At 37.1% G+C, this 12,537-nt stretch overlaps 1 protein-coding gene across 2 annotated transcripts in view; it reads right to left on the reverse strand.

Moving 5' to 3' along the window:
• VWA8 (von Willebrand factor A domain containing 8) overlaps window positions 1–12,537 on the reverse strand; it is a 381,976-nt gene that overhangs the window by 100,847 nt on the left and 268,592 nt on the right. For both annotated transcript variants that reach the window (XM_007960236.3, XM_073013736.1), the window contains one exon: window positions 3,067–3,148. In XM_007960236.3, the coding sequence (XP_007958427.3) occupies window positions 3,067–3,148 (82 nt within the window). The remainder of the gene's footprint in view (window positions 1–3,066; window positions 3,149–12,537) is intronic.

Raw genomic sequence — 12,537 nt, forward strand, 5'->3', positions numbered from 1 at the left:
TATAGGTTTATTATATATTTCACATATATTTCCTTTATTATATATTTCTGACATTTGTATATGTGTGTGTATATATATGTATGTACAGTAATTTCTAGGAATGCAAATTTGTCTATAAGAGTCAACTGCATATCTCCTTTATATGAGTATAGCTCTTATACAAAAGTGGTAACAGATTATAAATTCCAATTATTAGTGATGGCTCGCAAAATGCATCTGATATTTTCTATATGAAATAAATAGTCTAAAGAGATGGCCTGATAAGAAAAACATAATAAGCTATCATTGCAGATTTTGGAAAAACATAAAACCATTATATATTAGGTAAATTCTTATAATATTCTGAAAGATAAATCAAGACTAATTTGACCTTTTTTCAATCTGCCTTAGTTGATACTAAACACAGAGTGACAAGGGCGGCCACTCTTGGACACGGAAGACTCAGAAAATGTTCATATGAGGAGAACAACAGTGGGATGGGACCATATGTTTCCGAGCTACTTTACAGGACTCCCAGAAGGGCTCAAAGAAGGTAACATTTGATATAATACATGATAGTCTATCAATAAATACTTGCTGCAGGAAAAAACTTAGTAGTTACAGATGATGGAGTCAGGAGAAATTCAAGAATAATAAAATTTATCTATTTGTAACTATGATGTTTGAAATTCTGCCAAGAACACCCAAGCTGTATGATTCTATTGAGCACTGTACCTACTAGTTGCCACTATTTAACTCTTCACGGCAAAACTTTACATTTACAGGTAATTTCTTTAATTTATTTAAAAAAAGAATTACTGAAGAAATCACACATTTACTACAATTTGCACACTAGGTCTAAACTCTTTTCTTCACTTAAAGAATGTTTTCCTTATAAATAATAACAAAGTTTTAAATGAACACATAGAATTACAGTAGAGTGCAGCCTAAATTTGTAACAGCCAAATATGAAAGCTTGGCAGTACTATTTTACAAATGCAAATAATATAAAACTTTGAAGAAAAATATGTGAGAGCAAAAGTGATATATTCATTTTGGCCCCGAAGTTACATACAGCTTTATTGTATTTTCTGTTATTTGAAATTAGCTATCAAATGAAAAATTCCTGATATCTAGCAGAATGCTAAATCTAAGCAACTAGCAAAAAAACTGAAGTCCAGATGGGTTGTTCCCTTGGATTTTATATATAGGCCAAAAAAAGCAGTAGTTAATCTCAAGAGAAACTCAGGACATACTGACAATGAAACAGACTCTAAATCATATGACACTTGAAATGTGGCAAGTCCAAATGGAGATGTGCTTTAAGTGTAAAATACATACTGAATTTCAGAGACTTAGGGAAAAAAAAGGAATGTAAACTATTTCGTTAACCAACATGGCACAAGTATACATATGTAGCAAACCTGCACGTTGTGCACATGTACCCTACAACTTGAAGTTTAATAATAATAAATAAATTTTTTAAAAAAAATTTTTATTGACTACATGTCAAAATAATAATATTTTGGACATATTGGGTTAAATAAAAGATATTATTAAAATTAATTTCACCTTAAAACAATATTTTAATGTGTCTACTAAGAAAGATACAATTACATGTATGGCTTTCATTATATTTCCGTTGGACAGTGCAGCTCTAACTGAATGAATTATTGTGGGCAGCTGGCTCTGGGCTGTGCACACAGCTGCTCTTCCAGATGTTCTTTCCATGGCAGGTATAACATGTGATTCACACAGAAAGTTAAAAGAGAAAAACACTGAAATAAAAAACTTGTGAGAGAAAAATGACTATAAATACTGGAAAAAATTATCAATGCTTTAGATATGTTAAAAATATGTTATTTGCTTTTGTTACTTGAGTTAGTAGTATATTTTAATGAGCATATAATTAAGATGGAATATGCGATTTCCTCAAATGATTAAAAGTCATTTTCCATTAAACCAACACATTAGGATGTTCCAAGAAGTCATATATGTTGGAAGAAGTAAATCTATTTCTTTGAATAATGATTTTGTTTTCATATTTTTTGAATCTGATTAAAGTGTCCTAAGAAATGAAGCTGTGTTTCTGAGTTATTTGTGCTATAATGCCGAGCTATTTTCTTTCAGGGGTTGGAGAAGGGGGAAGAAAGGAAGCCTGGTGACATTTTGGGTAACTGAGAGATTCTGGGTCCCTGGTCTTCCTCTGCAGGCCCTCCAGGCTACTCTGCTAGAGCTTCTAGCCAAGGCTTCAACCACTGTGTTGTGAGGGCTTGGTGGCAGTGTGAGGAGTACATCATACAGTGGGAAGTGATTGTAAATCTAGGTCAAAATAGAGTAGAAAGATTAGAGGAAGAAGGCTTTGGTGCGGAGGGCAAAGAAAGGAAAAAAGAGGAACCTAGGCTAAGTAGACCAAAGCAGATGCAAGCTTAGGTTGGAAAAGGGAAATAAGGCATGGATGCACCCAGAAAGGGACGGGCTCCAGGTGACGACACCTGTGTGCTTCAAGGGAGAGATCAAGCTTTATTGTTTCTGTTTTTATATCCTCAGTTTACCTAGTTTAAATGCTTTGCTTCCACTGTAGGACAATAATGAAGGAGGCGAACAGTAACGAGTCCTATTCTAAAGCTTTGGATCCTTTCGCTATTGTATAACCTTCCTGACTGCAGATGCATAATAACATATATCAAAACAATATTAAAGAAATCTATTTAAATTCTTTTGATATTTTGAACACATTTACTTCAGAAAACAAATACATAAAGTTAATAAGTATAATTTTTGTAATACTAAAAATGCTATTTCAGATACGGAAAAACTTATTAGAACAGATCAAACAACAGAGAACAAAGGCTTGCAGGCTGTTTGACTTACACCTATGTAACACTGGAATATTTTTACAAAATGAAAATAAAAATGCCAGGAAAACATGCAGAAGAACAGCAAGACAGAAACCAACTGTAACTGGAAAAAAAAGAGCTTGCTATTTAAAGAAGCAAAAAGTACACATTTATTCATAGTACTTAGCAAGAAATTACTCATTTTTTAGTGACATACTAAGCTAAGAACAAAGGTGAACTGGATTACCTGGGAATAGGGATATATCGGAGTTTCTTTGATTGAAGATCAGTGACTTCTATATAACCAGATGTTTGTGGAGGAGTAACATCTACAAACAAGTCATGACATGAGCCAAGGATTAAATTACTGCACGATACCAAAATGCTGCTAAAAGTGGAATCGAGTTATCTGTAGCCAAGGGTAGAACTCTGGGATCTACTCGACAAGGTACTGGGTCAACCCTCACGGCTAGACTCTGAGAAATATGCTTCCCCCAGGGAAGCATATTGGGCTGTGATTCTTCACTGTCAGAAAATAACCTAAGTTATTTTCATTGTCTTTGATAGCTTCCCAAGATGAGTCAATGTTTTCACACTTACAGTTTTTTTGAAAATATTTCATCATCTGAACTGTTTTTCCTTCTTAGGAAGCAACAATCATGCAGTAAAATATGGTGGAATCTGCGTACTCTCTAACTAGACCTGGTAGGAAGTTCTGCTCCTGTCCGAGCTGTGTTATGCTGGTCAAGTTACTGACCTCTCTGAGGCCTGCTTTCTTCATTTATAAAATGGGGATAACAACCCCACTGTGAAATGGGGGTAACGACCTCAGAGGACCACAGCATCTGAGCATCATAAGCATTATCTTAGATGAAATCAGTAAATGCAAAGCACCGACAGGGGTTGCCCATCACACAGCATCTGTCATTATTAGGGCCCTGCAAGACAGGGGAAGGTGAGGTGAGGATGGGGCAGTGGGGTGAGGACTCTGGGATTTGGATCATAATCCCCAAAAGACACAATCCTGAATGCCATTATTCTGATGTTGGAATCCCAAAAGATAGATAAAAGTCCCTAAAGTCTAAAATTCTGAAAATCACAATCACAGTATAATTGCATCATGTTAGACAGAGCTACTACTTTGTTACCGTCCTTGTTTGGAAATTAAGTATGGTTTATGGAGGCGCCTATAAGTGCCAAGTTGACAAAGGGTGTATTTGTGGACGTAATTTTAGGTGTCAGTTGGACTGGTTATGGAATACCTAGACACGTGGTAAAGCATTCTTTGGGTTATATCTGTAATCTGGAAAAGAGATTAGTATGTGAGTCTGAGGGAACCAGGTGGTGAAGATCTGCCCTCAATATCAGTGGACATCAACCCATCAGCCAAGAGCCTAGAGGGGACAAATACAGAAGGTGAACTGGTCTCTCTCTGAGAACTGGGACAGTCTTTTCTTCAACTGCCAAACATACTGATATGCATGTATGACATTTCCCTTTTGCCCAATTGCTTTATGAACATGGCTCACATGCTCATAACTGTTATACTCATGTGATGTCATTAGTATGCCTGCGTGTTTACGCTTGCAAAAAGTATATGTTATTATTACCTAGTTTATTGTGCAAAGTGGTTTGTGAAGTGTTCTGCTGTTTTTGTTCGTCTCTGTTTGTTTTTTGGAGACAGAGTCTCACTCTTGTTGCCCAGGCTGGAGTGCAGTGGTGCGATCTCAGCTCACTGCAACCTCCTCTTCCCAGGTTCAAGTGATTCTCCTGCCTCAGCCTCCCAGGTAGCTGGGATTACAGGCATCCGCCACCAAGTCCAACTAATTTTTGTATTTTTAGTAGAGACAGGGTTTCACCATGTTGGCAAGGCTAGTCTCGAACTCCTGACCCCAAGTGATCTGCCTGCCTTGACCTCCCAAAGTGCAGGAATTACAGGAGTGCGCCACCACCCCTGGCCTGTTCTGCTGTTTTTATGTTTCTCAAATAAATCTCCTTTTAAAAATGTAAATAAATATCTTTTAAGTAATTTTAAAATTATTTTTTCCAGAATTATATTTGAGATTTTCATCCTTTGGGATTGTGTCAGAATTTTAGACTTTAGGAATATTTATCTTTGTTTGGAAATTTCAACATTTGGGGTTATGGCGTGGAGATCGTGTCTTTTGGGATTATGATTAGCTGTCACGATTCCGGATAGTAAAGAATATGGAAAACTGGGGGAAGATAAAGAGATAAGGGGTCCAGAGCCCTCAACTAATTCTATAATTGTTATACTTATGTGATGTCATTTGGATACCTTAGTGCTGGTTTTCCAGCAAACTCCTGGGCTTCATTGATTTCTATTTCACAACCCTGAGTAACCGTCATCCTCAAAACCATTAGCTGCCACCATGGTGTGTCAGAAACACTGCTTAGTCTTTACAGAGAGTGCTTTTGATACTGACAACAACAAAGACTAAGATTCCTGTCTGAGAGATGAGGAAACTGAGGCTTATAGAGGTAATGTAATAATATGATTTATTTGGGGTGATATAGCTGGAGAGTGATGGAGACGGTTTTCAAACCCAGGCCTTTTTAGCACTAAAATCTATGCTCTGGCCACCACTGCACACGAGTGATGGCAATGCCTTTCAAACCCAGGCCTTTTTAGTACTAAAATCTATGCTCTGGCCACCACTCCATACAACTTCTATGTGTGAGTTGGCCCTAGGGAAATAGCTATTTGTAAAATATTCCATTTTATAAAATCTTGGCCACCAAGTTCTCTTAAAAAAACGCCCCTACACAAAACTCATGCTTTTAAAGATTTTTGTCTATCTATTTCTCTATCTATCTGATCTTGGACAACAATTTCTGATTAGAATGATATATTTATCTATCCATCCATCCATCCATCTTTTATTACAATTTCTGGTTGGAATGAAGTATCCAGGATGTCCTGGATAAATTCAAATTCAAATTTATCAAATGTAGTTTACAAAAAACAAGAAACTTGACATTTTTATTCATGCATGCAGTTGAAGGCTTTTAAATAGGCCAGCTGAAAAACTCAACATATCTCTTATTTATTTAACAAATGTGTTTGAGCATATTTTGCGCCAGACATCCTATGAAGCAGTGGGGATACAGAAAAGAGATGTGGTCTCTGACTTTGAGGCGTTCACAGTAAAATGAGGAAAGTTCCTTTTTATGAAACCATTGTGGGCCTCTGGGGACTTGGAAAGGATTCCAGAGTGGGAATCACAGCCCTGAGGCCAGGTATGAGCTGCAGAGGTAGGCAATGGGTTGTCCCAAGAGACAAACAGCTCAGCAGGAAGAAAAAGCAATGTCCAAGGAGAGGAATGGGTAAGAAAATAGGGTTATTGTAATAATTTGACCACCCAGCTGGATTAGCTGTCTTCAAGTGGCCATCTGTACAAAACGAATATGCTTATCGTAAGCCACACACAGTCTGCAATGGAAATTCTGCCTGTGATATAAGGTCAATCTTGGATAGTTTTATATCATATATCATTTCTGACAATTCCTGCTGCTTGAACCTAGCTAAAGTAGGTTGAATTATTTATAGCTCAGGGTTCTTTGCCAAGAGTGACCAGTTATTGAAGCTACAGAGATGAGTGGAGCTGCCTCACTAACTCACTCACTCACATTTTGGCTTGCCACTTAGAGGCACTTTTACAAATAAGGAATAGTATTAAGTTGAGCTACTGCCATCAGCACTTTTAGATTCCCTGTGAAAGCAAAGTAAGCCAACTTATTTTAAAATATCTTTTCTCCCACATCTTTCTTTTCTTTTACTTTGCTAATTAATTCCATGGTGAGAAAATGCAATAATGACTGTGTCTACTATTTCAAGAAGTAGAAAGCAAGAATTTTACTCCTGGTATTAAAAACTATTTTCATATATCAGAGAAGGGTAATTGTGGCTACAAAGCACTTCAGGGAAATAGTAAAGGTGGTGGTAGTGGTGGTAGTAGTAAGCACTTTAAAAATAATAAAAACTGATGTTTACTGATTTGAAAATAAGTCAGCTCAGAAGAAAAGAATATTTACAAAAATATTCTTGAACAGAATACTTGACTGAATTAAGGAAGTGAAAACTGTGGCCAGGTTTCCCTCCAAACTTGGCCAACTCCTCATCCATCCATTTTAAACATTTTAACACTGGAGTGAGGATGGAGGCTCAGTAAATTTCCATTACATTTATAATCCAGGTGGATTTCAAAGATAGGTATAAATTGTATTTAGGGATTAGTTCACCAACCATTAAAGGGAAGTCATTGCAGCAGTGTTTATCACATAGCTCCCATGAACAGTGAGGACAGTTTACATGCACAGTGCCAAGGTTAGAAGGAGCTATTAAAAACTGTCAGGCAAAACAACCAAGACAATTTTCAGAGGGAAGGTGAAATGCTATTTAAAAACTCACTCCTTGAAATGTAATTTGATGTATACCTATTAATCACTGGGTTTAATACACTTCCGTGTTCACAGATAAAAAGAGTGATGTGTGTCCCCAAACTGTGCTGATACCAAATTTTTGATTTTACCCAAAGTTAAAAAAAAATACTGATTTCAATCAAGAATCATTATTTTGTGTTTAAAGAGCTCAGACCTGTGGTTTTAAAAAAGCTAACATTTAGCTAGAAGAAAAACAGTTGGAAGAAAGCAATAAACTTCTCCCCATCTGCATTAAATAAAAGCTACCTCATTATTGTGAAAGCCACCAGGAGAGTAGACCTTACAGCTGATTTCTTTATAGAAGGCTGATATACATTAGTTCCAGACTAATTAGATGGTTGGATTTGATTTACTTTACAAAATTATTCTAGCTTGAATTTTCATCAGAGATCTACATGCACATAGAATTAAGTATCAAAAAGGCTTAAAGAAAAAACAGTCCGCTTTACCCCCTACTCCCCCCCACCCCGCCACCCCGCCACCCGCCCCACCATTTCCTGCCCCCAGAGACACTTTCAACTTTTTAAGCTATTTCTGTGGTATTCACCTTCATCATTATGGTGCCCTCTTGATATTTTAGCTTCAGGCATTATCTCTTGCCTTCCTCCCAAGCAAGAAGAGAGCTTAACTCTTTTTCATTCCCCAAGCCCCCACTCCCCATTTTCCCATCCCCCCAAACATTCATATAATTTTGCTTGGATTACCATCCAGTGCTTATATTATTATAATTATCTAAATGCTAACCACAGCTTTGCTATGTCTTATATTATCATTACTTTTTCCTGTATAACGTTTTGCTTTTATTGGAGCTAATGAGCATCACGTTTTGTTTAGTTTTATTTAGTACAAATTTATTCCCAAGGTTCCCTAATTGTTAAAATCTCTAAATATGTTCAAATATACTGGGCTTATCAATTTCACTTTCTAAGAGACATCTCTCCTGAAATGTCATCTGTTCTAACGTTAGACCTGTGCTTGGCTGTCACCCTGGGATCTTCCTTCACCATGCTCCTAGGGATTTTCATTCTTTCTCTCTTTTTTTACAGTCCACATTTATAAAATTCTTCCCCCATGCCAGACACTGTCCTAAGCACTTTATGTATGTTTGAAATATTTTAGTAACATTACTTAAACAAAAGAAGGGAAATAAAACTCCTAGCAACGAAGAGAAAAACAGCTAAATAAATAGGCAATTCTTGGAAGAGTAAATGACAACATATAAAAGGATGCTCAAATGTACTAGAAGTCAGAAAAAGGTAATGTGAAACCACAATAAAAAGTTTGACCCTTACAAGAGTAGATTAGGATGGGATGCACCAGGACCCCCTTTATGCTACTGGAACACCTTTGGTAATTCTGCTCCTAAATATGCTCCCTACAGACTCAACATAGACACAAGCACACAGGTGCAAGGCTATTCACAGCACCATTATCTGTCATAGCAAAAACCTGGAAAGAACCTAAATTTGCACTGACAAATAATAGATGAATAAATTGTTGTATGCGAAGCAGTGAAAATAAAAGTAGAATTATCAGTATGGATGATGACAAAGAGTCTCTCCTTGACTGAACTATAGTCAGGCTCTTCTGAATCTTCTTCCCAACTAGTTCCCAACTCTGGGGCCTCTGTGTTCATCTCTGCATTGTCCAACGTTAACAAGAATCCTGCTAAGTCAGTTTAACCAGAATGCCTAACCCTTGATATCTGATTTGGGTTCCCCATTCTCCACCATCCCCCAGATGATGTCAGATCACTCTGGGCTGCTCTCAGCAAGAATCCTGTTAAGTTTCTTCAGCCAGAATGCCCCCTTACCCCAGATGTTTTCTCTCAGTAATTTTCCATCCACTGACCCCCACTCTGCTCCTTCACTTATTTCCACTTTTCCTTGTTATATTCAGAGTTGAGCCCCATCTCTCTCCCTTACTACAAAACTTCTTTGCAGTCATCCCTATACCTATCAAGACGGCCCTGCATAAAGCCTACCTTCCCATTTTGTAACAAATGTCATGAATGCTTTTTTTCTTTAGCATCAAATCTCACAAACATGATGGTGAAAAAAATAGACCAAGTTACATAAGAATAAATACAATACGATACTATTCAATCAAAGATTAAAAACATAAAAAAAGCAGGCTGGGCGTGGAGGCTCATGCCTGTAATCCCAGCACTTTGGGAGGCCGAGGCGGGCGGATCATGAGGTCAGGAGATGGAGACCATCCTGGCTAACACGGTGAAACCCCGTCTCTACTAAAAATACAAAAAATTAGCCAGGCGTGGTGGCGGGTGCCTGTAGTCCCAGCTATATATTATTTTGTGAATGATAAGTACTGAACTCACATTCAGAACAGAGATTACCTCTGGTTTGTCAAAAGTGAATGGGAGGAGAACCCAGGAGTCTCTGACCATACTGGTAATGACTGATAACGATTGGTAATGACTTACCAATATGGGTAGTGGGTGCAAAGATGTTCAATGTATTTTTCTTTACACTTTTGTAGGCCTGAGATATTTTGCGAAAAATTAAAATACACATGGAAACATAAACATGCTCTTCCCGTCCCGAAATAGGAAGTGTTATGAGAGAGTATGACAAGGGCACCTAATTTAGATTGGAACAAGACCTTCTGAGGAAGTGACATTTAAACTGAGACCTGACAGATGAGAACGAATTTGGGGGTTGGGGGAAGGGGTGCAGCAGAAACTTGGGAATAATTTTGTGCATTCAAGTTACCTGAAAGAAGTCGGAGAGATATGTAATGGACAAATCATGCTGGATCTTTTAAGCCAAGATAAAATTTCTAAACTTTATCCTAAGGACAATGTGACCTGAATTGTGTTTTAAAATATTACTTTCTAACTAAAACAATTTTGAGAATGAAGAACAAAGTGGAAGAATCGATACTACCTGAGTCAACCAAGACTCACTATAAAATATAAAGCTATAAAGCAATCAAAAGAGCACGGTATTAGTAAAGGGATAGACACACAGACCAGTGGAACACAATAGAAAATCCAGAAATAGACCCACTCATGTGGGCAGCTGATTTTCAACAGAGGTCTAAAGGCAGTGCAAAAGAGGAAGGACAGGAGTCTTTTCAGCAAATGGTGCTGGTGCTGGAACAATTGAATATCCTTATGCAATTAAAATAAAGAGCCTCAGTCCATACCTTACACCATACAAAAAATTAACTCAAAACGGAACATAAATCTAAATGCAAAATATAGAACTACAAAATTTCTAGAAGAAAACATAGAAGATTTGCCCTTTATCAAAATAAGATAAACTGGAAAGTATATCTCTGACACTGAACTTGTATCTACACTAAAGAACACTCAGAGTTCAGGAGTTTGAGACCACCCTGGGCAACATGGCGAAACTCCATCTCTACAAAAAAATACAAAAATCAGCCAGATGTGGTGGCATATGCCTGTGGTCTCAGTTACTCAGTAGTCTGAGTTGGGTGCTGCTTGAGCCTGGGAGGCAGAGGCTACAGTGAGCTGAAATCGCGTCACCACACTCCAGCTTGGGCAACAGAGCAAGACCTTGTCTCAAAACAAACAAACAAAAGGAATGCTCAAAACTCATTAATAAGAAAATAAATAACCCAATTTAAAAATGGGCAAAAGATCTGAAAGATGTTTTATTAAAGAAGATACACATAAAACAAAATGCTCAACATCATTAGGTGCTAGGGAAAATGCAAATTACAATCATAATGAGAAATCACTACACTCACTAGAATGGTGAGAAACTAACAATACCAAGTGCTGACAGGGATGCAGTGCAACTCAAACCTCCATTCACTGCTGATAGAAATGCAAAATGGTATGTCCACTTTGGGAAATAGTTTGGCAGTTTCATCATATGATGCAAAAATGCCATTCCTAGGCATTTACTCAAAAGAAGCAAAACTTTATGTTCACTTAAAAACCTGCCCACAAATGTTCATAGTGGCCTTACTCTTTATTGCCCAAAACTGGAAACAACCAATAAATATATCACCTTGTGAATGGATCAACAAACTGTGGTACATCCATATAATAGGCAACCATTTGGCAATAAACAAACTAACAAACAAAAACTAATGGTACACACATAACATTAAAAATAAATAAATAATAAATAAATGATTCTCAAATGCACTGTATTAATTGAAAGATGTCAGACTCAAAAGACCACATACTGTATGATTCCATTTATATTATAATATGGTAAAGGCAAATCTATAAGAACAGAAATCAGGTCAGTGATAAGTTGTAGGTAAGTGGAGGCATTGACCACAAAATGGAATGGGGGAAGTTTTTGGGGTGATGAAACTCTTCTATATCAAGTGTGGTAGTGGTTATCCAACTGTGTCTGCCAAACTCACAGAACTATACACTAGAAATGGTGAATTTTACTGTATACAAACTGAGCTTAAGAACCAATGTACACTGTACTTTAAAAACATCACCCTGTCTGATGTGTGGAGAAGGGTAGGAGGGGAAAACAGTGGAAGAGGTAACAATATCAGAAGGTTATGGCAACATTCCAGTGTACGATGGTGGTGCTTTGGATGGGATATTGGTTACAGAACTGGAGACAAGTGGGTGGATACAAGATATATTTGCAAGGCTGTGTATCAGGACATGGAGATTGCTGATGGATGAGATGTGGAGGATGAGGGAGAAGAGGTATCAAGGTGAGCCGAAGATTTCTGGGTGAATGAAGGTGCACTAAACTCTGCTACATAACTTCTTGTAATTCCTGGAATGCTCTGCCAAGTCCTTGCATCTTTCACAAGGAGCACCCCTTTCCTGGACCAAATCCTTCAACTGATTAACTCTCATCTTTCAAGAGTCAACTCATAATCTCCAGTATGGATTGTAAACTTCTCCGCTGTGTTTATATATCACCTTGTGAATATTCCTATCTTATTACACTGTACTACAATTGTCAGTTTATTCATCTGCCTCTTCTACCACAAAAAACATTTTAAGGAAATGGTGATTTATTTTCCATGAGTTTCAGTTTGGAAGAAACTAATTCCAAATATTATCATATAATCAGAACTTTTCAAATCCTGTTACAGATTATTATAATACATTTAGCATTATATTTGTGAAGTCCACACTAATACAATGAATATAGACACAAGATAATATATCACTACCACTGTGATGTAAAAAAAAAAAAAAAAAAGTCAATGAATCAATGATCAAACTTTTTCACAGTTATCTGTTTTGATGAACGCCAGTGTGGTTCAGTAAGAA

The sequence above is a fragment of the Chlorocebus sabaeus genome, chromosome 3 (genome assembly GCF_047675955.1).
Source record: "Chlorocebus sabaeus isolate Y175 chromosome 3, mChlSab1.0.hap1, whole genome shotgun sequence".
Classification (NCBI taxonomy): Eukaryota; Metazoa; Chordata; class Mammalia; order Primates; family Cercopithecidae; genus Chlorocebus; species Chlorocebus sabaeus.